The sequence below is a fragment of the Cherax quadricarinatus genome, chromosome 34 (genome assembly GCF_038502225.1).
Source record: "Cherax quadricarinatus isolate ZL_2023a chromosome 34, ASM3850222v1, whole genome shotgun sequence".
In the NCBI taxonomy this organism is placed as follows: domain Eukaryota; kingdom Metazoa; phylum Arthropoda; class Malacostraca; order Decapoda; family Parastacidae; genus Cherax; species Cherax quadricarinatus.
Window position 1 is genome coordinate 10,030,407 of NC_091325.1, and position 24,722 is coordinate 10,055,128.

Below are 24,722 nucleotides of genomic sequence, written 5' to 3' on the forward strand. Positions count from 1 at the left end.
GAATGGAGCGAAACAGAATGACTTCAAGAGTGTATCAGTCTGTAGTGGAAGGAAGGCGGGGTAGGGGTCGGCCTAGGAAGGGTTGGAGGGAGGGGGTAAAGGAGGTTTTGTGTGCGAGGGGCTTGGACTTCCAGCAGGCATGCGTGAGCGTGTTTGATAGGAGTGAATGGAGACAAATGGTTTTTAATACTTGACGTGCTGTTGGAGTGTGAGCAAAGTAACATTTATGAAGGGATTCAGGGAAACTGGCAGGCCGGACTTGAGTCCTGGAGATGGGAAGTACAGTGCCTGCACTCTGAAGGAGGGGTGTTAATGTTGCAGTTTAAAAACTGTAGTGTAAAGCACCCTTCTGGCAAGACAGTGATGGAGCAAATGATGGTGAAAGTTTTTCTTTTTCGGGCCACCCTGCCTTGGTGGGAATCGGCCGGTGTGATAATAGGAAAATAATAGGAATATATATATATATATATATATATATATATATATATATATATATATATATATATATATATATATAATGAAACCAAATAACTATTATTAGCTTTACATCCTCATCCATAAAACGATATGTACTCTCAAGCTCTGACAAAAAGTATCCATGATCTGAAAAAACTTCATCGACCTGAGCAGGGAACACGCAACACTGCTCATCCCCACGACGCTGAGATGGTATGGTCACGGACTCAAGGGCGAGCAGTTTCCGTATGTCGAAATTTTCTTTAAATAACTTCTAATACAAGTCAGCTGAAGCATATAGCTGTGCAAGTTGTAACACTTTTATTTCCTTTAGGTCGATATTTTGTACAGGGTAATCAACAAAGTAAAAGATTCTTCTGATTTTGATGCTGGTCGGTCCGGGTGTGGTGGTGGTGGTGGTGGTGGTATTGAACTTGACCTTTAAGCGAGCGCTGTGTGTGTGTGTGTGTGTGTGTGTGTGTGTTTGTTTGTTTGTTTTTCTAAGTTTTTATTTCTTAGTTCCGGAACCAATATGGAAACGAGAGCAAAACTTGTGGGATCCCTCTGGTTACTATCGGATTTTTCCAATCTTATCATGGCCTTTTTTTATTCATTTAATTAGGTATTTCTTTTTCTGATGTTTAACCTTGCTGTTCACCTTTGGTCTCTATTTCTTGGTATATGTTATCTGTTTTTGTTTTTGTTAATAATTTTGTTTTCCTGAAGGTTAACTTTATAAATACAAGTAATTGGAGCGTTCCTCAAGCGTTAGTTGATCATTATTTCTAATGGACGGTTTGAAGTAATGCAAACTCAGACTTTTCTCGCTGTTTGTTACTTTTAGTTGAGCGTTGTTCATTTTTGCACGTGATAGTTTTAATCTGATTTCATTCCTTCTCAATCACTTTAATGAATTTCCTGGAGCTAGGGTTAAATTTTGTTAATATTTCTCGGGAGTATTGTAATTTTTTTTCCAGAATATTGTAAATGCTGATAATCATCACTGATATGGATTTATTCTGTTTAGCTTTGCATCGCATGAATATTGATATGTACAAATTTAAACATTCGATAAAGTAATTTACTTGAGAAATGGATTCCAATGGGGTAATGCTAAAAATTATGCAGAAGACACGTTGCAGATCAAGATTTTATTGGGACACCGTTAATAACTAAGCTTATCACAGTGAAACGATATCCCAATAGCAAACTTACACATACAACATACAACCTACTCTACATACAGCATTACACATCATTACATCTTTACTCACTCATATTAGCTTACTATCACACTAATACTAGAGTGTAAAACATTATCATTTATAAATAAGGAGGCTCCATGACACCCCCGCTTTCTGCAGGCTACACAACCTGCAGGCTGTACTAGTACTCTCCCAAAACTTCAACAGGCCTCTGCACAGTAGGGCCTTACAGATAAACATGAGAGCACTTAAACCAATAAATTAACCTATGGTATAAGCTTACAAAAAAAAAAAACTATCCCTACAAACACCAAACCTTAGGACATCTTGCTCCAGCTGCTGCGCTCCACAAACTGATTCAAAACACCTCACCTGCTTCAGTCTTGTCCTGTCCTGGCTACTCTGACAAGGAATAATACGCGTCCGGTTTCAGAACAAATCCCGGAAACCGACATTACATATGGAGCGGTTTTTTTTATACATTATTTTCTACAATACACTGCGTAATACTTAGTCTTTCCTCCAGTTTCATTCCTAAGAAAAAATCTTTGATCCTTCACATGCCGATTTTATGTAATTGTCAAAGTAATGGTAACTGCCTAGCTGAATTTTTGGAGGTCGAACTTTAACTCACTGCTTCGCCTCTCAGCTTTCGACGGCGTTTATCTGTCACATCTGCTTTTCCAACCCAAATATGTTGGTAGCTTCTTATATATACATCTCCAGTTCGTCTGAGTCTTTAACTTCCATTTATTCCGTCCCCTCCCTCCATTTCCAAATTGTTGATAACCCAAAATAATCAAAATATCACTATCGTATCTCTTGTTTCGTATTTTTAGTGTCAGTAGGTCTTGCTCGTTCAGTCCTTCCTCGCTCTCTTTCTCTTCAACTTAGTAGAGCTTTGTGCGCTTTGTTAATTAATGGTTCCACTCAGACGAGGAGCTGCGTACAAATGGATTAATTATTCTTATAGGGAATAAAATATTTAAAAGATTCTTTACACATGTTCCTTGAGGCGCTTCGTATGCTCGCTGGGTAGAGAGTGAGTGTGAGTACTCACCCAGATATACTCATACGTATATGGTTGCAGGGGTCGAGTCTCATTGCGAGTGTGTGGGGGGGGAGCGTGTATGTGTACTGTACTCGCCTAGCTGTATTTGCAGAGGTCGATTCGTATTTAAGTGCCAGTCTCGGTTATCCTTTCAAGTAAATGAAATATTCTGGGTCTGGAAACTTTTTTTTTTTTTTTTTTTTTTTTTGGTTGCTATTTTCTTCGTTTATACTATATTTTGTGCGTTTAGCTGCCACTATTGTCATTCTCGTGTTTCATAGTTTTAATTTTATTAATGTAGTTAAGATTGCATATATCAATGCTGTTTCTTGTGTAATTAATACTTATACCGTACCATCATCAGACATATAATTATATCCTTCTGGACCTTATACGCGGTTTTCGGCTCCACAGTATCAGTGGAGGATAGAGAATTGTTGTGCACCTGCAACCCAACTACAACAAAAACGCCACCAACCTCCGAAGCCCCCCACACACGCACCCACACAGCCGAAAAATGCTCCATCTATTGAGAAAAGTAATATATGAAACAGGATGTCTGGTAATTAAAACATCTGTGAGCGTTCAGGATGACTAGAGAGAAAGGAAGAGAGGAGGGGGAAAAAGGTTGAAAGCAGTGAAGGGAAGACCGGAGCAACAAAAAAAAATAAATATTGAGCCTAGAGGAAAACTGAAGAACTGGGTGGATTAGGCAAGAATCAAATGAAAATGAAAAAATAAGCACTTAAGCTACTTCAATAATCCATTCTATCCACTCTCTTCACCCTCCTTTCTCTATTGGACCAACATTATACAACCTCGTTACTAAGCAGATGTCAAAGATCAGGCCAATAATAGTAGGTCAACCGAGCGCCGTCTGACCCCGTGCACACAAAGGCAAGAAGTGTGATGGGCAACTCATGTTTGCAAGTCTGTAGTTATGAGGCTGCTACACGAACCTCTTGCAGGAGCTGGTGATTCACTGGAGAGAGGAAGAGTTGCATGGTAGGTTCATACTCTGTTCTCTACGAGTTAGAATATGAGAACGAAAACTAGCTTTAAATCCTCGGATCGTGAAGCACCCGATCAAAGATTCCCCGTACTCAGTACTCTTCACATTCAACTGGTTACTAAGATAATAGTGTTTAAATCCGGTAAGTTAAGGATATGCCATGTTATTGACATGCCCTTCTGGCCTTATGCCTCAGGCGATCTGTCATGTTACTGTCCCGCTTTTGTGTCACTTACCTTCAGGTGATTCATTATTCTTCTGCTCTTGTTTATCTCCCTCTCTCTTGATTTATAATGTTGCTGCTCGGTTGTGTCACTTACCTTTGCGTGAACTCTCGGGTAATATTTCTGTTCTTGTGTCACTTGCCATCAAGTGATTTTTCATGCCACTTATGTTCTATTACGTGCCCTCATGTAATTCACAGTGTCATTGTTCCGGTTCTTTACGGATTCACACTATTGTTTTCTAAGACCAGTTATCACGCTCATTTATTTGTATATTTATTCTGTTATGTCATTAATCTTACTTTGCCTTTCTATTTTCCTTTTTATTCACTGTTTATGGCAAGATTGTTCAATGTTTTATTTTCTTTTAGTGTTTAACTTCCATGTGAGTGAGTGTTACCGCCTCTGTTCCTAGTGATTATATGCTAACCCTGTCATTAGTGTTGCTTTTAGGTGGGATGTAGTGTGTGTGTGTGTGTGTGTGTGTGTGTGTGTGTGTGTGTGTGTGTGTGTGTGTGTGTGTGTGTGTGTGTGTGTGTGTGTGTACTCGCCTAGTTGTACTCACCTAGTTGAGGTTGCAGGGGTCGAGTCCAAGCTCCTGGCCCCGCCTCTTCACTGGTCGCCACTAGGTCACTCTCTGAACCATGAGCTTTATCGTACCTCTGCTTAAAGCTATCCACTACATCTCTTCCCAAACTATTCCACTTCCTGACTACTCTGTGGCTAAAGAAATACTTCCTAACATCCCTGTGATTCATCTGTGTCTTCAGCTTCCAACTGTGTCCCCTTGTTGCTGTGTCCAGTCTCTGGAACATCCTGTCTTTGTCCACCTTGTCAATTCCTCTAAGTATTTTGTAAGTCGTTATCATGTCCTCCCTATCTCTCCTGTCCTCCAGTGTCGTCAGGTTGATTTCCCTTAACCTCTCCTCGTAGGACATACCTCTTAGCTCTGGGACTAGTCTTGTGGCAAACCTTTGCACTTTCTCTAGTTTCTTTACATGCTTGGCTAGGTGTGGGTTCCAAACTGGTGCCGCATACTCCAATATGGGCCTAACGTACACGGTGTACAGGGTCCTGAACGACTCCTTATTAAGATGTCGGAATGCTGTTCTGAGGTTTGCTAGGCGCCCATATGCTGCAGCAGTTATTTGGTTGATGTGCGCTTCAGGAGATGTGCCTGGTGTTATACTCACCCCAAGATCTTTTTCTTTGAGTGAGGTTTGTAGTCTCTGGCCCCCTAGACTGTACTCCGTCTGCGGTCTTCTTTGCCCTTCCCCAATCTTCATGACTTTGCTCTTGGTGGGATTGAACTCCAGGAGCCAGTTGCTGGACCAGGTCTGCAGCCTGTCCAGATCCCTTTGTAGTTCTGCCTGGTCTTCGATCGAATGAATTCTTCTCATCAACTTCACGTCATCTGCAAACAGTGACACCTCAGAGTTTATTCCTTCTGTCATGTCGTTCACAAATACCAGAAACAGCACTGGTCCTAGGACTGACCCCTGTGGGACCCCGCTCGTCACAGGTGCCCACTCTGACACCTCGCCACGTACCATTACTCGCTGCTGTCTTCCTAACAAATATTCCCTGATCCATTGTAGTGCCCTTCATCAAAATTTAATTTTCTCATGGTCAGGATAGCGAACTTCATCATACAAGGAATAATAAGTATTTGATTTTGCTTATCAAACATCGCTTCATGAAGCTTGTTTACACATGAAATTGCTCATTAAGAGTTCATAATGGCAGAGTTGGAAGAGAGAGAGGGAAGGAAATGGTAGGTAAACAGGAAGATATGAGAGGTAGAAAGGATGGAAAGGACGAATAATGAATAGAAAGGAAGGGAAGGCAGAGTAGGTAAAGAGGGAGGGAAGGAGAACGAAATGTGGGAAGTAGAAGGAGAGGTAGGCAGAGAGGGAGGTTTGGATTAAGAGTCAGAGAGGATGAGATTGTAGGAAGATATTTCACTAGATAAGGTTTACTTGATAAATTAATAATGTGCCTGGTCATTACCCAGAATATTTACCTGGCCATTAACCTGGTCATACACTTGGTCATTTCATATTTAAGTAACGTAGGCCAAATTACTTATGTACTATGTCTTTACCCAGCCACTACCCCATCCATAAATACCTTCCCACCTATTCCTCGTAACCCAGCTCCCCATCCCACCCTCAGCACACCACCTTAACACTACCCTTCTCCCAAAAGTCGTGGGTGGCCTTCTTGCCTATTAGTCTTTATTGCGCCTCTTCCTTACATTTACCTGACCCGACACCTCAAGGCTAATTACTGTGCCGCTGTGCCTTAGGGAGGACTTTCCGTTTGGGAAGGAACTCCCGCCTGGGGAGGTAATATTCACTATTAAGCGACTTCAAGGGGCACAGTGACTGAAGATAAGAGGAGAGAAGGTGCGAGGGGGGAAAGAGGAGCCCGCGGGTAACGACACTATCAGCACCTTCTACAGAAGAGAAGGGAAGGTATGAAGGCGGGAAGAAGTGTTGGTGTTTGTGCTTGAGTAAAAATACGTGTGATTTTCTCTACATGGCCATGGACAAGTCTCTGTGTTAGCACGGCTTTGTTCCGCATTCAAGGCAGGGTGACCCAAAAAAGAAGAAACTTAATGTTTCCTTCTTTTTACATTTAGTAATTTATTCAAGGAAAATGGTTACTAGCCCCTTGCTTTCGGCATTTTATAGACTTTTGCTACACGCATGGCTTACGGAGAAAGGAGTCTTCTCCACAGACGCACTAACACGTACTTTAGTACTTTAAGAAAAACATTAACATCGACATGTACTTGGGCACTAACATTTACACATACATGGGCTATTACAATAACACTCACACTTACACTTATTCACGTGTAGACACTCAACCTCATGCCCACTTACAAACACTTGTTGACTTCTCGCTCCCATCCGTTACGTCTCATATATACTTGTCGAGGAGTTCTATCACCCATGGATGACGTAGCCTCTCAGGAGATCAAAGTTCAGATGCCAAAGGCCACTCAGCTTTGGCAGTTTTCTATGTTTGGAGTTGTTTTGGGTGTGGTGGTTGGAGTAAAAGTGGTGGTAGTGGCAGTGTTAATTGAAGTTGAACTATGGAAGGCGTTTGTGAATGTGTGGTAATCATGGGCCCGTAATAACAGTGGTGCTTGCTTTTATTGTGACAAAGGCTTTGTGGTTGTTAAACTGATGTCGTTAGTAAAAGTGATGTAGTAGCAAGTGGTAATTTTGATATGGATAGTGGCGTTATTTACAGTAAACGGAATGCTTTATAATTATATAAGAATGTTTCGATGTGCATATAGGTGTAAGCTCAATAACATTCTAGTACCTGTGAATACTCTTCAAATTATGCTTCCTGGAAATGTACTGTAGCTTCTAAGTTATCTGGTCAACATTTTCTTTGTCCGGAATATGGTTCATATTTTCACTATTTTCATATAACATGCCTCTTTCGGCCGGCAAGTCATTCACCTGCATCAGAACTAATACTTGCCCCAGTATTGATCTTCGTAGAACTCCACTCGATACACTGGCGTCCTGATACATTTCCACGTGAAGTCTCTGTCTCCTTCCCTTTAGTTATCCATTGATTCATTGTAATACCTTTCCTGTCATCCCGGCCACCAGTTCTAGTTTCTGTATTAGCCTAGTTTGGTACCACATTAAAGGCCTTCCTGTAGTCCAAGAAAATACAATACAACCATGCTTCTCGTATCCACTTTGTTACTGTCAGGTGTAATACGGCTGGCTGAGGAAGGATATGGGTATGTGTATGGGGGTGTGGAAGTGTGGGGGTACACTTACCTATTTGTGGTTGCAAGGGTAGATTCATAGCTCCTAGCTCTTTTTCCCCACTTCTCCACTCCTCTTCCTACTCTTCCTAGCACAGCCGCTTTTCTCAATTTCTTCTCTTCCCATACCGGAGCTTCTCTTCTCCACTTCCCTTTTTCTTGTCATCCCTAGTATAACGTCTCTTCCATCTCTCCTTTTCATCTTATTACTCTATGTTAGTATCGAATAATTATTTAGTGTGTGTGTACGTACTCACCTATTCGTACTCATTTGTAGCAGCAGGGGTCGAGTCATAGCTCTTAGCCCGGCTCTTCGTTGGTCGCTGCTAAGTCCACCTCACACTCATGCTCCATGACCTTTGTCGTATCTCTTCTTAAAGCTATGTATAGATCCTGTGTCCACTACATCACTCTAGATTGTTCTACTTCCTGACAACTCTATGACTGAAGAAATGCTTCCCAAAATACTTGAAATTCATCTAAGTTTTCAACTTCCAGTTGTATCTCCTTGTTGCTGTGTCCCATCTCTGAGACATCTTGTGTGTGTGTGTGTGTGTGTGTGTGTGTGTGTGTGTGTGTGTGTGTGTGTGTGTGTGTGTGTTAACACAACTGCACTCGCCTAATTGTGGTTGCAGGGGCCGAAACTTCTTCTGGCCCCGCCTCTTCACTGATCGCTACTAGGTCCTCTCTCTCTCTCTCTCTCTCTCTCTGCTCCCTGAGCTTTGTCATACCTCGTCTTAAAGCTATGTATGATTCCTGCCTCCACTACATCAATTGCTAGACTGTTTCACTTCCTGACAACTCTATGACTGAAGAAATACTTCCTAACATCCCTGTGACTCGTCTGATTCTTCAGCTTCCAATTGTGACTCCAGCTTCCAATTGTGACTCCTTGTTTCAGTGTCCTCTCTCTGAAACATTGTGTGTGTGTGTGTGTGTGTGTGTGTGTGTGTGTGTGTGTGTGTGTGTGTGTGTGTGTGTGTGTGTGTGCGCGCGCGAGCGCATGTGTGGACGACTAATCAATGAAAAAGATAAAGTAATGAATAAACAAGAGGAATTCAGTCACCCTTAAAAAAACATTAATGCAAACAAGAGAGGCTTGAATGAAAACCCTAAGTAAACAATCCTCAGGCACGCCTCCCTTCTGTAAACAAGATAAGCTGGAGGTAACAACCTTACAATGTAGGCAAAAAAGGTGTAGACATAACATCAGTGTACTTCCACGGGCACGGCTTGTAGTAAAAGTGCATTGTACCCTTCCTACTCTCTTACAGGTGAAGTTTTATTACCCTACTCATATACAGGTTAATTATCCCCCTACTCTCCGGAAAAAGAAAATGCCGCAACCCGGTGTCAGAACTTAATTTCTTTTCGTCACATACCAGAGCTTCTTTTCTCCATCTTCTTTTTTCTTGTCCTCCCTAGTATAACGTCTCTTCCATCTCTCCTTTTCACCTTCCTAATACTCATGTTAGCATCGAATAATTATTTAGTATTAGGCGACATAAAAGAATGTATTATGAAGCTCACATTATTCGAGTAGATGATGAACATACAAGCAAAAAAAAATCAAGGAAATTAATAAAGATCTATGACAACATTGTTGAAACTCGCACCTTCATCCCTCCCATGGAGAAGGTGGTGTAGTGAAGGTAGTTTTAATTATAGTGATGGTAATGATAGTGAGCGGGATGTTACTGGTGATGGTAGAGATAGCAATTATTGTTACTGTAGTAGTAGTGGAAAGGATTCCATAGTAGTTATACAGAAGTTGTTGCCAGCAATACTTAAAAATAATAATAATAATAATAATATCTTTATTTACTACAAGTATATGGTATACAGGCCTAGCTGACATCAATGACATACTACTATATAGGAAGCCCCTTGTTATGCTCAGCATTTCGGGCAATTTAGGTCAGTGTCCCAGGATGCGACCCACACCAGTGGATAACACCCAGGTACCCATTTTACTGATGGGGAACATAGACAACTGGTGTAAAGAAACACGCCCAATGTTTCTACTCTGGTTGGGAATCGAACCCAGGCCCTTGCCGCGTGAAGCAAGAGAGTTAACCACCAGGCCACCAGGTCTAAGCAGCCCGGCCACGACTCAATCACTGAAAGATTCAACACTGCTTAGAGCACTGAAGGACTACGACCAGAGTAAGGTACATATAATACATAGATAAAGTGGAGGCAATAAAGTTGAGGAATGGAAAAAATCGAGAAATGGAGAAACTAAGATTCCTTTGATAATGAACTCTTCACTAGCACCAAAACATCCCTTGAAGGCTCTTAACCAAAATTTTGAATGTTTCATCTCGGCTCGAAGCAGTGAGTGGAACTTTCGCTTTGTCGGGCGGAGTTCAGGTATCCTCATCATGTCAACACGGCGGCCTCAGCTAGACGGCCATTCAGCTGCTCGACGCGTGCTCAGATGCCTGGCTCGTCGACCCGAACATTAGAGCCGAACACGCATTCGAACACGCAAACTGAACATGCACGTACTTGGACAGAGCAATGAACGCAATATTTTTAACGAGCCCATTGACGAATAGCAAACATTTATAGTGTAATGTACGGATTTTCTAGTGAATCTAAAACATACTTGCAGTTAAACTGCACATACAGCAATTGATATAAACTGCCTGAGTTGGTATAAAATGAATTTTCCTTATTAATTAAAAACTGCCGATATTGGGGAAGTAATGTCCAAAGAAGGGACATAAGATGGTGCCTATATGCCGGTGACGGACTTAAATACATTTCGTGAGTAGCAGCGTATGTTTTAATTCACAGGAGCCTGAGTCAGTAATGCATCCGTCAATATATACATAAGGTGGAGTGGTATTACGTAGGCAATGCCTGTTTATAAAGATAATTCTATATATTAATATAAATTGCATCCAATTGGAAGCGCCAGACTCTTTAGGGCTATACTTTGTCTGAGCAATTAGAAGTAATGAAAGAGCATCCTTAGAAGCAACGGACACAGCATCCCCTTCAGGGGAAGTTTGTTGGAAACAGGTGGGGGGAGAATGTTGAACCAAGGAAATGGACCTGACTTTCTGTTCCTTGAATCAAACCTTATAGCCTCATTTCCCTAAGCGCTCTATGATTCCAGTGGGTTTAGACCTTCACCATGAATGAAATAATATTTCACCAGTAACATGGTATGTCCTATTCCCAATGAAGCGATCAGTTCAATAATCTTTGTTCTCGTGTCAGTCATGTCTTCATGGTATAACTTCCTGGAATGTTAATAAGTCCTCTGACTCGCAAATTTTATTCCTTAGGGTCGTAGCTATAAATAAAAGTTTTCATTTTACAAAGACCTGCCAACAACAAAGGTCGAAAAGGCCAAAAGCAGTTCGAACTGATGGGACGGCTCTTTCTCGTAAAAGATATTCTTAAACTTTTCTAGTCAATCTTAAATTAAAATCTTCTATTCTGCCTTGGCATGATGTCTCAATATAACATTAGCAAAACAGAGACTTGACTTTTCATCAAGCAAGGTAAATAGCAGTAGCGAGTTATTTCTCATGCCGTCAAAAATATGGTTAATATATTGCTGTAAAATCTGTTCATGGAGAGAGAGACAAACACACAGCGATGGGAAGGAGAGAGAGACAAACACTGCGATGGGGGAGGGTGGGGAATAAGTGGAGAAAGAGGAGCAAGAAGAAACAAAGAAACTAAGAGAAAGGCAACAACCAAACATGATAGCAGGAAGTACACGACTCCAGGAGTTCAGCGACCAAGTTCACCATCCAAAGCAGAGTCCTGAACAATGCACACTTGGTTCACAATGGCTTCGAGTGTGCCAAGATATATATAAGATTAAGAGCTGAAGACATTACCTCCAGCCCCAGTCAAACTTGTGGACACATTACAATATCTACGAATGCTATTTTTTACTGTTTTATCGTTAAATGGATAAATAGTCAGCATTATCAAGGTCATGCAGCTCCTGAGAAATACAAAGTAGATAAGTTTGATGCAAGGCGAGAGAACCTGCGGTTTCATGGATAAATAACCTTTTACCAGCATCAAGGCATCCTTTCCCTCCTATGAATTGTTACACTGTAGAAATTTCTATTAAATTTCTATTGAAATTTCTATTAAATATATTTCACTTGGGACAAGCCTTATCAAATCTAACGAATGAAATCAATTCTTCAGGGTTGGATCCTTTATGAGTTTAGGCCTTATTCATGGTAATAATGATGCTAGTAATATTTTTATAATTAATACATAGAAATATAATCCTATATACCCATCGCAGCGGAAAAGTAATGCAAGTGTGCAAGATTGTCTGGATGACGTAACATTGAGTATCTTGTCATTGTCTAGGTTATGAATTCGCTAGAGAAGCAACACTATCCCATCCTTGGGTTCTCTAGTGTCTATATTTTACAGTTACAACTACGCATCTTCTGCGTACGTGACTCACCCTTTGTTGGTTGACTCTTATTCCATGTAGCATGCATCAGCGATGTTAAATAAATACACAATGGTTCTGAATCCTTGTGTTAATATCGAGCATTATATTTCTCTCATAACCAATGATAAAAATTACCGCAATGCTGGAGGAAATGCTCACTAGTGATGCCTTGATTTTTTTTTTTTTTACGTCAAGTAAGCGATCTCATTGTTATTTGACCCGAATTTGCAGATGGTGGTGATATTACTACCTGCCAGATGGATGATCTATCTTGCTAACCCAATTCCCAAGTATCGCTTAAGATGTAGGTTGTCCTTTATCTGATTTAACTTCAATCCCAACCGGTTCTTATTCCCTACCCCTCACTTTCCGATTTCTCATCTTTCCTGCTGCGATGGGGGTAAATATTTTTTAAGATCTCGTAGCTAATGAACCCATAGTGGAATATTTGATACCCTCATAGCTATATGTAAAGTAAAAGGATACAAGTGCAACTAATGTAACATTTTATTGTGGCAACGTTTCGCTCTCCATGAACTTTGTCAAGCCGGCTTGAAAAAGCTCTTGGAGAGCAGAATATTGCCACAGTAAAATGTCACACTAGTTGCACATGTGACCTTTTACTTTACATATTGTCGGTAATTCTGCCAACATTTAAACAATCCTCATAGCTCTACTAATAACTCTACTCTCCAACTTATTGCAATACTTCCTTAATATAACCCATCCTGAAAGATGGAATATGACAAGGATACATAGGATAGCCGTACGCTATGTAATTTACTGCTCTAAAAAAATGGAAACGGGTTGGTCAACAGCTTTTATTCCTTATCATTACTCTTCGTAGAGCTCATTCAGAGGAAAGATGTCTAAAATGGTTCGGACAATAAATTGTTAAGGAAAGGATTTCTAACTAATGTTTCTGTTGGAGGAGGATAGTATTCCTGATTAAGGTACAGAAATCACGAAATAGTTTACTATTTAATTTTTTTACATTTTCACTTAGAAAGGCTTCACCACTTAATATATAAAGCATTAAATATTTGGAAAGCATTTACAAAATTTCATTAAAATATTCACCTACAATTCTGAGGTTTATTTTAAATGAAGTTATTATTTTCTTCGAAATTGAAGGGTTACATTAATACCTTGCATTGCAACATTATGTTCACGGAAATGTGTATTAAACGGAGTATTACACCTTCTGTATGTGGTGGAATATTTAATATTATACATGACATATACAACATAATACTTATGCAAGTTAGTTTTTCATACGTTGACTAAATATCTTGCTTTGATTTGAACTGACATTACAGACTACATTTTAGGGTGAATATTTAAGTTCTTGTAGAAATCATTTAAATACACGAATATAGAGACAACAGTGGTTATGTTCGGGATGTGTAAATATATTTTTTCTGTGTTTCACAGCACCTGATATTTTTCCTAGTATTGCAGTGGCTCCATCTGTGTTGCTGCTGGAGCAACACAGATGGATCCAGATTGATTTTTTTTATCTGTGATATTGGTATGAAAAGGCTTGAAACATTACTTATTTAATTGAAGATATATATATATATATATATATATATATATATATATATATATATATATATATATATATATATATATATATATATATATATATATATATATATATATATATATATATATGTGTATATAAGAAAGAAGGAACACTGCAACAGGCCTACTGACCCAAGCGAAGCAGGCCCATGTCACCTCCCCCCCCCCACCGCTTAGAACAATGACCACCTAGTCACGTCACTTCCACTTAAGGAAGGAGCACGGCACCAGACCTGGTAGCACAAGCTAGTCGGATCCAACTCACACCCACCCACACCCACTCATGTATTTATCCAACATATTTTTGAAACTACACAAGGTCTTAGCTTCTATGGCGGTACTCGGGAGTTTGCTCCACTCATCCACAACTCAACCAGTGCTTTCCTATGTCCTTCCTGAATCTGAACTTTTCCAACTTAAAACCATTGCTGCGAGTCCTGTCTTGGCTGGATATTTTCAGCACACTATTTACATCCCCTTTATTTATTCCTGTTTTCCATTTGTACACCTCGATCATATCCCCCCTACTTCTACGCCTTTCTAGAAAGTGCAGATTCAGGGCCCTCAGTCTATCCTCATAAGGAAGATTTCTGACACATGGGATCAGTTTTGACATCCTCCTCTGTACGTTTTCCAGTGCATTTTTACCCATTCTGTAATATGGTGACCAGAACTGTGCAGCATAATCTAAATGAGGCCTAACAAAGGAGATAATATATATATATATATATAATATTTATTATCACAAACACAAGTGGAAACTTTTATAACGCAAGTGATTTTATCAATTTGTAGCAAGAAATATACTAGGTTTAATTATGCTCTTCTTAGTTCTGTTTCATAATAATCTGAAATATCCTTACTGTTTAAAACAGAGATAATTTTTGCAGAAAAAAAAAATGAATCTCGTACTTTCTGCCATAACTTTACAAATGGTGTTTTCACACTTTGTGAAATAAAGAATTTTTCCTACCTTTTCCATGTAAAAAAAAAATAAGAGGGTATGAAGCCACAAACAAAACATGGCAAACCTAAATTAAACCTAAAAACAGGAAATTCAAAATCAATTAGACCAACGTTTGTTTAGAATGTGGACTCTTGTTTCCTACTGCGTCTGTAGGAGCCGACAGTTTTATTTTTATTCCTCTATCTGTTTTATCCCTCATGAAATGCCTCACGGAATCTCATCAGATCTTCAAGATTAGTCGAATGGAGTTTGGACACCCAGGTTAGATGTGATCTAGAGTAGACGATGAGGTCATGTAGGATCTAGAAGACAAGGCGAGATCGGATCTAGAAGACAAGGCCAGGTGGGATGTTGGCGACCAAGTCATGTGCAATGTCTTGGAACGAACACAGAGTAAATGGCGAAATTTGTCTTTTAAAATTCTCTGACAAAGACAAATAAAACTTTTGCGTGTACAAGACGCTGCTGCATCACTTTTTGCCCACGTATTAGTAGTAGTATTTGGGTCAGAATTCTTGGGTCCAACTCGTCCATAAAAATTGACTGCAGTGAAGAGAGAGTATATTTTCCGAGACAATAGAGAAACTGATTGGTTCAGACAGCGTCACATGAAAGAAGCTGACCCAGTGGAACTGCAGGACCAGGAAGTCATGATTAAACTTTAGTAAAAAAGGAAAAAAAAAATAGGAAGATTCATTTAGACTGTCTCGTAAGTCACAGCGCTAATTACTGCGGTTTAAGGATAATATACTCAGGTGTCTAACAATAAATATTTTGTAGAATGACCAACAAAGTCTGTCGTACTGGTAATGTTTTTGAAGGAAAATTATAACGAAGCTTCAGATTTAATTAGCATTAACAAAATGTTAGATACCTGCTAAATTTGGATATAAAAGACTTATGATATTAAATAACTTTGCAACTAGTAATTTAAATGTTATGTAATTATGCATAAAAAGCAAATTGCAGCGTTGTTTTGCCTGGGTATCACAACCGGAAATTAATATGCTAAAGATGCGGTAGCCACCATCCGTGCTCCAGGTAAGCAGGCAACATACCCCAGGGTATCATTGTGGGAACCCAACCCTTCATTATATTTTCCATTAAACGTGATTCCCTTTTTAAGTATTACCTTAGTTGGCCTAGCTCTGAACCGGTTTGGTTAGTATTATACTCATAAAAACGTTCTAAATCCGTGGGAGTCATACAGCGCCTTGGGAATGCGAGATTCAAGGAAAGGAAGGCCAGCTCTAATTCCTCGGATTAGAAGCTTTCCGCCAGTATCTAGGAACCCCCATCTGAAAGGCCGGCTTGGGTAATAGTCGATTCATTTTGCTCCTATCGAATCTGATCAGACTGAATGTAGAACCAGATTATACTGAGTGTAGAAACTGAGCATTATAAATGTTTAGCTTTTGAGAATCTAGCTGAAAGATTCCCTCCAACTCTTTCCAACAAACCTGATTACTTCTCAATCCTCATATGCTGAACAATGCTTATGAGCTTAGCGCCACCCCATGAGTATATTAAAATTATACTCTGACTATAGTAAATAAATACTTTTTAATAACTAATGACAATCAAGGTGAATGTATTATCGGTAGGAACACTGCTTACAGCAAGAATTATTATTCTAGCCACGGGGAAGAAATAACCCTGTAGGGGTCATACAGCGCCTGGGGAAAAGGAAGTAACTGGGTTTGATACGAAGAAAGGGGAGGACAGCTCAAATTTTTAGTAACAGCTCATCACCAGCATTAATACAGCTTTCCCTAAAAGGGTCTTCATAACCAAATGTCATTAGGTGTTCTGGTATTATTAGGTTCAACAGGAAGTGCCAAGCCCATAAGAGTCAGTGTCAGAGAAATGGAAAGCATTCAGGTTTCATACAAGGAATACGGGTAGCTTCAATTCCTCGGATAAAGAGCCCTTCACTAGCATTATAGCCATTATCTTAAAGGGACGCGTTCTTAAACAAAATATTTCGTTATATATGGATTGTTTTTATTAATGTGGTTTATTTTTGAAGATCTGGTGTAATAAAAAAAAAAGATTTGTTGGAAAATAATTTATTATTAGGACAACATTTCGCTCTGTGTATAGTTCTATCAATTCGCGAGCTGATAAGAGTTCTTTACAGAGCGAAAGGTTGTTTCAATAATTTTTTGTCGGAACTTGTGTCATTTTTTCAATTTGCCGACATTACGCCATTTTAATACAGGTCTGACGCGTTTGCTTCCAGTTAAGCCTTGCTATTCTTTTTTTTTTATATTACTGGATCCCTTTTACCCCTTTCTAAATTTACTTTTGCTAAGGAACTGTGCAACATTTTTCCCTCTAGTTGCCACACACATTAACCTAACTAAGCTTCTAAGGATCGTACATGGCCTAGGGAAATGAGAAATGTTGGATTTAATACAAGGAAGACAAGTGAAACTAATTGTGTTGATCAATAACCCTTAAACAACTTCAAGGCTTTACTGGTGAAGGGTTACCAGATACCGAACGTTAATCTTAAAACAAACATCTCTTGGCAGAGATTTTTTTTTTATGCAATGTTTGTTTTTGTGTTTACCATCCATTATGCTTGATACTACGTTGTCAGTCAATTCACGCATCACTGATAGTGTTTTCTGCTTCATCTGCCTTTGGTTAAAACTGTCTTTGTCTCCATTGTTCATGTCTTCTTTTCACCCCTCTAAACGTCGCATCCAATTCTTCTGATCTAAACTTTTATCCTGTTGTCTTGTTATTCTATTTCTCAGGGGTTATTTAGTATTGTTTATACTGCGTTATTCTGCAGTTCACAGCCCTTTCTTTCACACCGATGTAAGACTTATTTTCAGTAAATTCTAGTTCTGTTTAACTGTTTATCGATATATTTTGAATTTAATTCTTATTGGCATTTTGCTCTTATCAGAAGTATCTTCGATGGAACACTGAGTGTTCTAATTAAATATTGATATATTGCAATAAAATAGAAATTTGAAACACTTTTTTATTCTAGTTTAAATAAGTTAATTTTTAATATACTACGTTATGAAACTTAAAGCTAGCATTTCACGAGTTGCAAACGCACTCAAACAATAAGCACTGCATATTCAGTGCATTTCATCACTAGCATTCATTTATCAATTTTACATATGTTTCAAATATGTTAATAATGAACTGTGTTTAAATGCCAACGTTAATAAGGCACCTACAGCATTTCTGATCTACTGGCATTGGAAGAGGTGGGATGGTGGTACAATATCACTAAAAGGTCTTTTTATATCTGTAGGTGTTGCGTGGTATTGGTGGTGTTCGCTGTGGTGTTAGTGGTGGTGGGCGGCCAGATGCAACCACTCGACGGCCCAGGAGCGCTCCAGGTAAACACTTCACCTGTGACACCTCATCACCACACTTGCAAATTGTTGACCTTTGTGTACAGCTGTGTTGTTAACCTTAGGGTATTTTTCTCTGTTGACTTTATTATAGGCTATATTGATGCGTCTCGCATATTCATTCCGTTAATCAGAAATATTTGCACAAAATAACAAACCTAATCGATATTAACCACTGTACACAGGATACCATAAGCATTGCTCTGCATTGTAGATACTCATACAAATGTAGTCACAAACACACACAAATATCTTGCACTTATAAATAATCCAAGAATAATTTGCACCTCAAACATAATACCAAGACGTGTACTAGACAGTCTTAGCTAACAATATGGCACCAATCACATTTGCTATATCTAATGAACACACATTAAATATACTGATAAATAAAACAAGTTGAGATTCATGGAGGGACAGGTAAGACCAAGAAATAGAATCTTTGTGACCAATATTATTAGGGGTAAACTTGTTTTGGAATGCTTGACTGCACTTCATAAAGACACTTATCACGAAAGGATTTATTTTCATTCTGTTATGTGGTGGTTATCAAACATTTTAAGTGTATTTTATGATTTCTGGTAAAATGTTTTCTGGTATAGAGCGATAAAATTACATAAATAGGTAATCGGAACTGTCCAGAAGTTTGTTAACAATGGTTATTATTGCTCATGTGGAAGGCCTAAACGCCTTAATGGTAATATAGAGCCTTAGGAATGATAGGTAATAAAGTTTGATCAGGAGGAGAAGATTGCTTTAATTACTCGGACCAAAAGCCCTCCACTAGCATCAATGTGCTGAGCTTGAAGGTAACAAAACTTATTTATCTTTTAACTTGTCTCTAGGTGTTGAAGAGCATGGGGCTGGACCGTGGAGGAGGTATTCCCCAGGTCACACAGGGTGAAAGGCTTCGTCAGGGAGACTCCCCCATCTACTATATCAAACTGCCGCCCATGCCCTACTTCTACGTCAACAACAACCTGCAGCAGGAGTCCTACCCCACCACCTCATTTCCCTTCCACAGGGTATGCTAGCTTTGATTTATTAATATATTAAAAACAAGCATCAAAAATATATACTGTATAGATTGATTACAAAGAATGGACGAAACGTGATGCCAAATAGTGTGAAATGCATTATTTCTATAGTGCTAGAGGGTATAGCTAATTATTCCCCTCCCCCTCTCATTGGTACCTCTGTTAACTATTGTTTACCATGTGGCCCTCGTCTTGATCATTAAAAGTGAACTGATTTGTTTCCTTTTCAGTTGGACCTCGATTTCACTAACAACGGCCGACCAACCCAGATCTACCACTGGAATCAGGCCACCTCCATTCCTGATTTGTGGAATCTTCCATCATCTACATCCTCTACCACTACGACGACCACTACCCCAGCTACCACAACCACCACCACTCCTCAAACCACAACTACCACCATCACCACCCCGACTACAACTACAACCATCCGGCCCATAAAAAAGCCATGGCTGACCCTCAACAAATTCTTTCCTTACAATGGACGACCTTCCAACGTGTATATTTGGAAGCCACGACCCAGTGTCGCCGTCCAAAAATACAAACATCCTTACTTTAAGCACTTCAACTACTAATAAGCAGTGTTATTCCATGCACTTTAACGCTGTTAGACAAGTACAACTTCTCATATTAGAACCCAAGCCAACTTATAAGATTATACAGAGTTATATAAATGTGTAAGGCTGTTCTGATCTACACTTGCTAATAAAAAAACGCTATACCGAGGAAAAATACACTACAGATATAGCGTTTTATTATCTAGAGGTTTGTAAACTTGCATAAAGATGTTCATCAGCATTTGCATTTACATTGACTTTTCACAATTCTTGCTTCGTGGCTTCTAACCTTATGATCGCTTAATAATGATAGCGATGTCCTGGGTTGCTAAAGCTAGATCCCATTGTGAAAAACTAAAAAATTTGCATTATACAACATTCAAAATAATAAAAAAATGACATGTACAAAGGCAACTGCGAATTAAAAGAGCACATGTGTGCAAGCAGCTTTTTATGTTAGGCGAACACACATACTGTTCTTAGTTCTGTTTAATGACACTGAGCTCTATTTTCTTATGCCATTACAAATGTACATACATGTATTGGAAACAAATAACTATAATAGCCTGAGTTTAGAACGTTAATGACATTTATTTGAATTAGTTAAAATATTTTTTTCAACAAAAAAAAAAAAAATCATTATACGATTCTGCCAAGATGGATTCGTTAAATGACAGTGACATCTATATTTAGGAGTTTATAAGTAATTAATAAAACACGAATAAACATTCTACTAATCGTATTTTCAACCCCTCTAGTGATAAGAAATTATTGCACAACAGATTATTTGAAGTCTTTTACCTCTGTCTCTAGTTTGAAGTATTGTTAAAAACCACATATCCATCTCTAGATTATAAGCAGATAATCTACCTTTAGCAGGCTCTCTATGATCCTAAGAGGTTTAGTGTTTTCTCGTGATTATATAATTCTTCATATTTGGACTAAGGAATAGCTGCCTCAGTCAGCCACACCAACAGGTACAGTTCTTAAGCCAATATATTGGGAATTTATTTATAGGTAGGAATAAATTATAGATGGAGAAATGAAACCTATGGTCAGAATACTGTAGGAATCTGCGACGCGCATCCAACTCCTGGTGGAAGTGAACTAAGAAGGAAATAAAAATTATTTTTACCTCAGAAATCGACCTGAAAATGTTTGCTTCAATACTGAAGACAATTTCTGAGAAAAAATAAAAACCACTTCCATATCTTCAAGGTTTTTCTATTTCCTCGTTTCTTCATGAAAATCTCAATATTCTAAACCCGTCGTCGTAAGAGAATGCTGCTCACCGTCACTTCTCCTTTCCAATAAATAAACGAAAAAAATCATACTTCCATAACAGTTATTGTGTACCGGGATATAGCTGGCTATTACTGGCGGTAAAAGCATTTTCAATATTACTATTTTTAATGACTATTATTGCTTTTTTCTATCAAGTGAACAAAACACAGGCGCTCTCTGGCCGCCTTGTGCTGAATATTACATAGAAGTATATATATATATATATGTCGTGCCGAATAGGTAAAACTTGCGTTTTGCCTATTCGCTCTTCTTGCCGAATAAGGCAAGCAAAAATGTGTGTATGCAATAATTTCGCAAAGATCATTCTGAACCTAACGAAAAAATATATATTTCATTATGTTTGTTTACAGAATTATTGTAAACTTATTTAAATAATTAGTTGGATTTGGCTTAATTAAATTACGCTTATTATAATATGATTAGGCAAGTTTTCTAATGTTCCTTTGATGCAAAGCTTTTAATTTTTACATAAACTTAACTAAAATATAAATAAAATATTTATATATATATATATATATATATATATATATATATATATATATATATATATATATAATCTTTAAACGTATAAGAGAAAATTTTAGAATGGACTTAATTTTAAACGAGTTATTGCTAATTGACAATTTTATTTATTCGGCACGACATATGTGTCTGTTTTATATATAATATATATAAAATATATATAAAATTTATTATTATATTATATGTAATAATAAAATTTCATTTATGGAATAAATGGTTGCTTAAAATATCGTTCTCTTTGAACCCCCCCCCCTTTCCCCCCGTTTTGAACAAATTGCACTAGTGAACTTTTCGGCAATAGGAAACGCTGGAAGACACGCGTAACAAGTGCTAATACAGTACCCTCCGTTCACCCCCTTCCTGTAGTTTACCCTAGTTTACCCATTTTGTAGTTTACCCTAGGAACACTGATCCATTTTTATTATAATAATTATAATTTATATCTAGCTTGCTTCTAAAATTTAGATTTCTGTGAGGCACTATATCAAAGGCTTCCCTACAGTGTAGGAACATGCAGTCGACCCACCCCTCTGTGTAACGTATTTTATTATAAATTTCAATGTAATTGGTATAATACAATCGTCAATTTCTGAATTCTTACCAGTGCTATGAGGAGCGCCATTTTTTTTTTTTTTTTTAATTTGCTTTTTCAAATATTTTTTTCCGATGTTTTCTAGCAATTTGCACCTAACTTTCGTCAATGACTGTGCGCTATAGTTCAAGGTTTTCTGCTTGCCACCCTCGTTAAAGTATTCAGCACAATATAGCAACCTTGAATATGAAATAGGTTGCAAAAACTGATTTGGACAATGTATCGCTTTGTGTAGATTTATATAAATTCATGCAACGTCATTTAACTTTATGTAGAGCTACGCAGAACGAAACGCTTTCAGAATTAAAAGCCTGCTCTGCAATCTGCCATTTTCTCACTATTGGCAACAGTACACCATTTAGACATAGAACAGCAAAAAATCGACACGAGACAAACAAAATCCATCTCGCGATTCACAGCAAGTATATATTCCGTCTATGAAGAAACTAGGTGTCTCATGTCTTTTCTTCCTCTAAGTAAATCTGCCACAACGTATGTACATCTGTCTTGTGGATTTGTTAGTCGCTCTTGAGCTTGACCGAGAACCGTAAATGAATTTCAGGCAAGACCAATTACTAAAAATGCGATTTAATTAACTCTCAGGTTGTTCCCCGTTCAAATCCTGATGTTCTCCATCCCTCGTTCATTTGCCTACTTCAAACCACTTTCACCTATTGCTGCGCCTGCTCTCTTATATCTTTGTCTGTCAAACTCTCTGCCCGTGTCCAATGGTGTTCCCATCCATTCATCCCTGTCACTTTCAATATATACCTTCCCATCCCTCAGTACCTGTAGTCCATCCCTTCCCCTGCCAAGGAGGGATGGGATGGGGCGGAACATAACTGAGGGTAACGGTCTGTCAAAATAACTTCCGCTGGGCTCTTCACAAACCTGACTCATGGTCTCTACCCGCCAGTCCACCCGCTCATCCTCCCGTCCACTTTACTGTCCTCCCGTTCATCTACCCGCTCGCTCGCTCGATCCCCCCCTTACCCCATCCTTTTAACTTGCCCGCTTCCTCACTTTGTCTCACACACACACTGTCGTTTGCTTGCTTGTGTTCCTGCTTGCAAGCTTTAATTTTTGTGCTTACATGTCTTGCATGCTTCCCAGTCTTGGTCCCTATTTCTCTCTAACTTTTTTCCACGGCATAAATATATTTTCTAGTCTTTATGATTTAATCAGATATTAAAATGAAAACAGGCTCATTTATTTTTGAGGTCACTCGTATTATATCAAAATTTTGCAACATTCCAAAGGACGGTATCTCAGGTAAATTTTTCATCGTTTTTACAAAGTGACTTACCATTGTTGCATTTGCTAAGGAATGTGACTCGAGTGGTTTAACTGCTCAGGTGGTGTGATTTTTTTTTTTATGTATCCAGGTTCCTACGTAGTTGCAGGAACGGGGAGAGATCGCTTGCATGTTATGCAAACAATGATTAATATATCACTATGATAAGACCTTCCCGGGTTTCCCTCCTTCACAATAGTAAACACTTCCCAATAACACTGTAAAGTGTACCTCTCACCGCAGGTCACTAACACTGATTGAGTTCTAGGTTCAGATCCGTGAAGTCTCTCGACCTAATGTCTCGAGAATTTTGAGTATCGCCTGGATGAAGCCCTAGTGCACTACAGCTCAACTAACTCTCTTTAGAAGATTCACAGTAATTTTCTTTTTCTGACACATTATTAAACATATTTGTAATTTTACATTTATTTCGAATTTCATGTATGTATACAATTTTAGATGTTTATATAATTTCGGTTTTGGTTTCTTAATGTTATTATTATTATTATTATTATTATTATTATTATTACAATCGCAAAATCTGCAGGCATCATATAGCGCCGCCTTGGGGATAATGAGAGGCAATCAGATTCGTTCCCAAGGATAGAGATGGTAGCTCCAGTTCGTTGGATCAAGAGCTCTTCACTGGTGTCAAAGCACTTTCCTTATTGGGATCTTCATAATTAGAGTCATTACTTAAAAATCGTCTATTAAATAGTGCGGAAGCAGCAGTTCTTCAATTTACGAAGTGATTTTTTTAATATGGTAGCAGCTGTGAAGTTAATTAGTCACTAGTTTACGTATTTTTTCTTTGATGTTTTGTTAAATATTTAAGCAGTGACGAAGAAATGGGTCAGAAACATTTGACCTTAATAAAGTATTATGTTAATCATAGCACTTGTAGTTACACTTTTTCCTTACAGAATTAATTTAAGGTTAATTAATGGAGAAAGCTCATTTTTTCTTCTCTCACTCTACCTTCTTCCCTTTATTTTTGTCCATTTTTCATTCTTCTCTCCCTCCCTTCCACACAATTATTCTCCTCATCGCCAATTACGGTACTTGCACGCCCCTCTACCACCTTCTCTACTCTCAGTCATAACGTACTGTGTACCTCCCAGCCAGTCAACTTCCCCGTATCATAACGGTTTGTGACTGACACTCCTATTATATGCACTTTAAAAAATATATTATTTCCAGAATGTTTACTATCAGTGAATAATCTCTGAAATGTATTTTTTCCAAAATAAAGTAATTATTGCCATGCAGCTGTATGAAGAT

The 24,722-nt window shown here is 38.5% G+C and overlaps 1 protein-coding gene and 1 long non-coding RNA gene across 2 annotated transcripts in view; one reads left to right on the forward strand and one right to left on the reverse strand.

Moving 5' to 3' along the window:
• Window positions 1-21,435, forward strand: part of LOC128693633 (serine proteinase stubble) — a 37,793-nt gene extending 16,358 nt beyond the window's left edge. Inside the window, exons 2-4 of the mRNA XM_070091152.1 lie at window positions 18,032-18,119; window positions 18,980-19,159; window positions 19,402-21,435. Coding sequence (XP_069947253.1) covers window positions 18,032-18,119; window positions 18,980-19,159; window positions 19,402-19,746 — 613 coding nt within the window. The 3' untranslated portion in view covers window positions 19,747-21,435. The remainder of the gene's footprint in view (window positions 1-18,031; window positions 18,120-18,979; window positions 19,160-19,401) is intronic.
• LOC138853596 (uncharacterized) overlaps window positions 1-23,927 on the reverse strand; it is a 208,327-nt gene extending 184,400 nt beyond the window's left edge. The window contains exon 1 of the long non-coding RNA XR_011392770.1: window positions 23,454-23,927. This is a non-coding gene — a long non-coding RNA (uncharacterized lncRNA). The remainder of the gene's footprint in view (window positions 1-23,453) is intronic.
• Window positions 23,928-24,722: the final 795 nt, after the last annotated feature.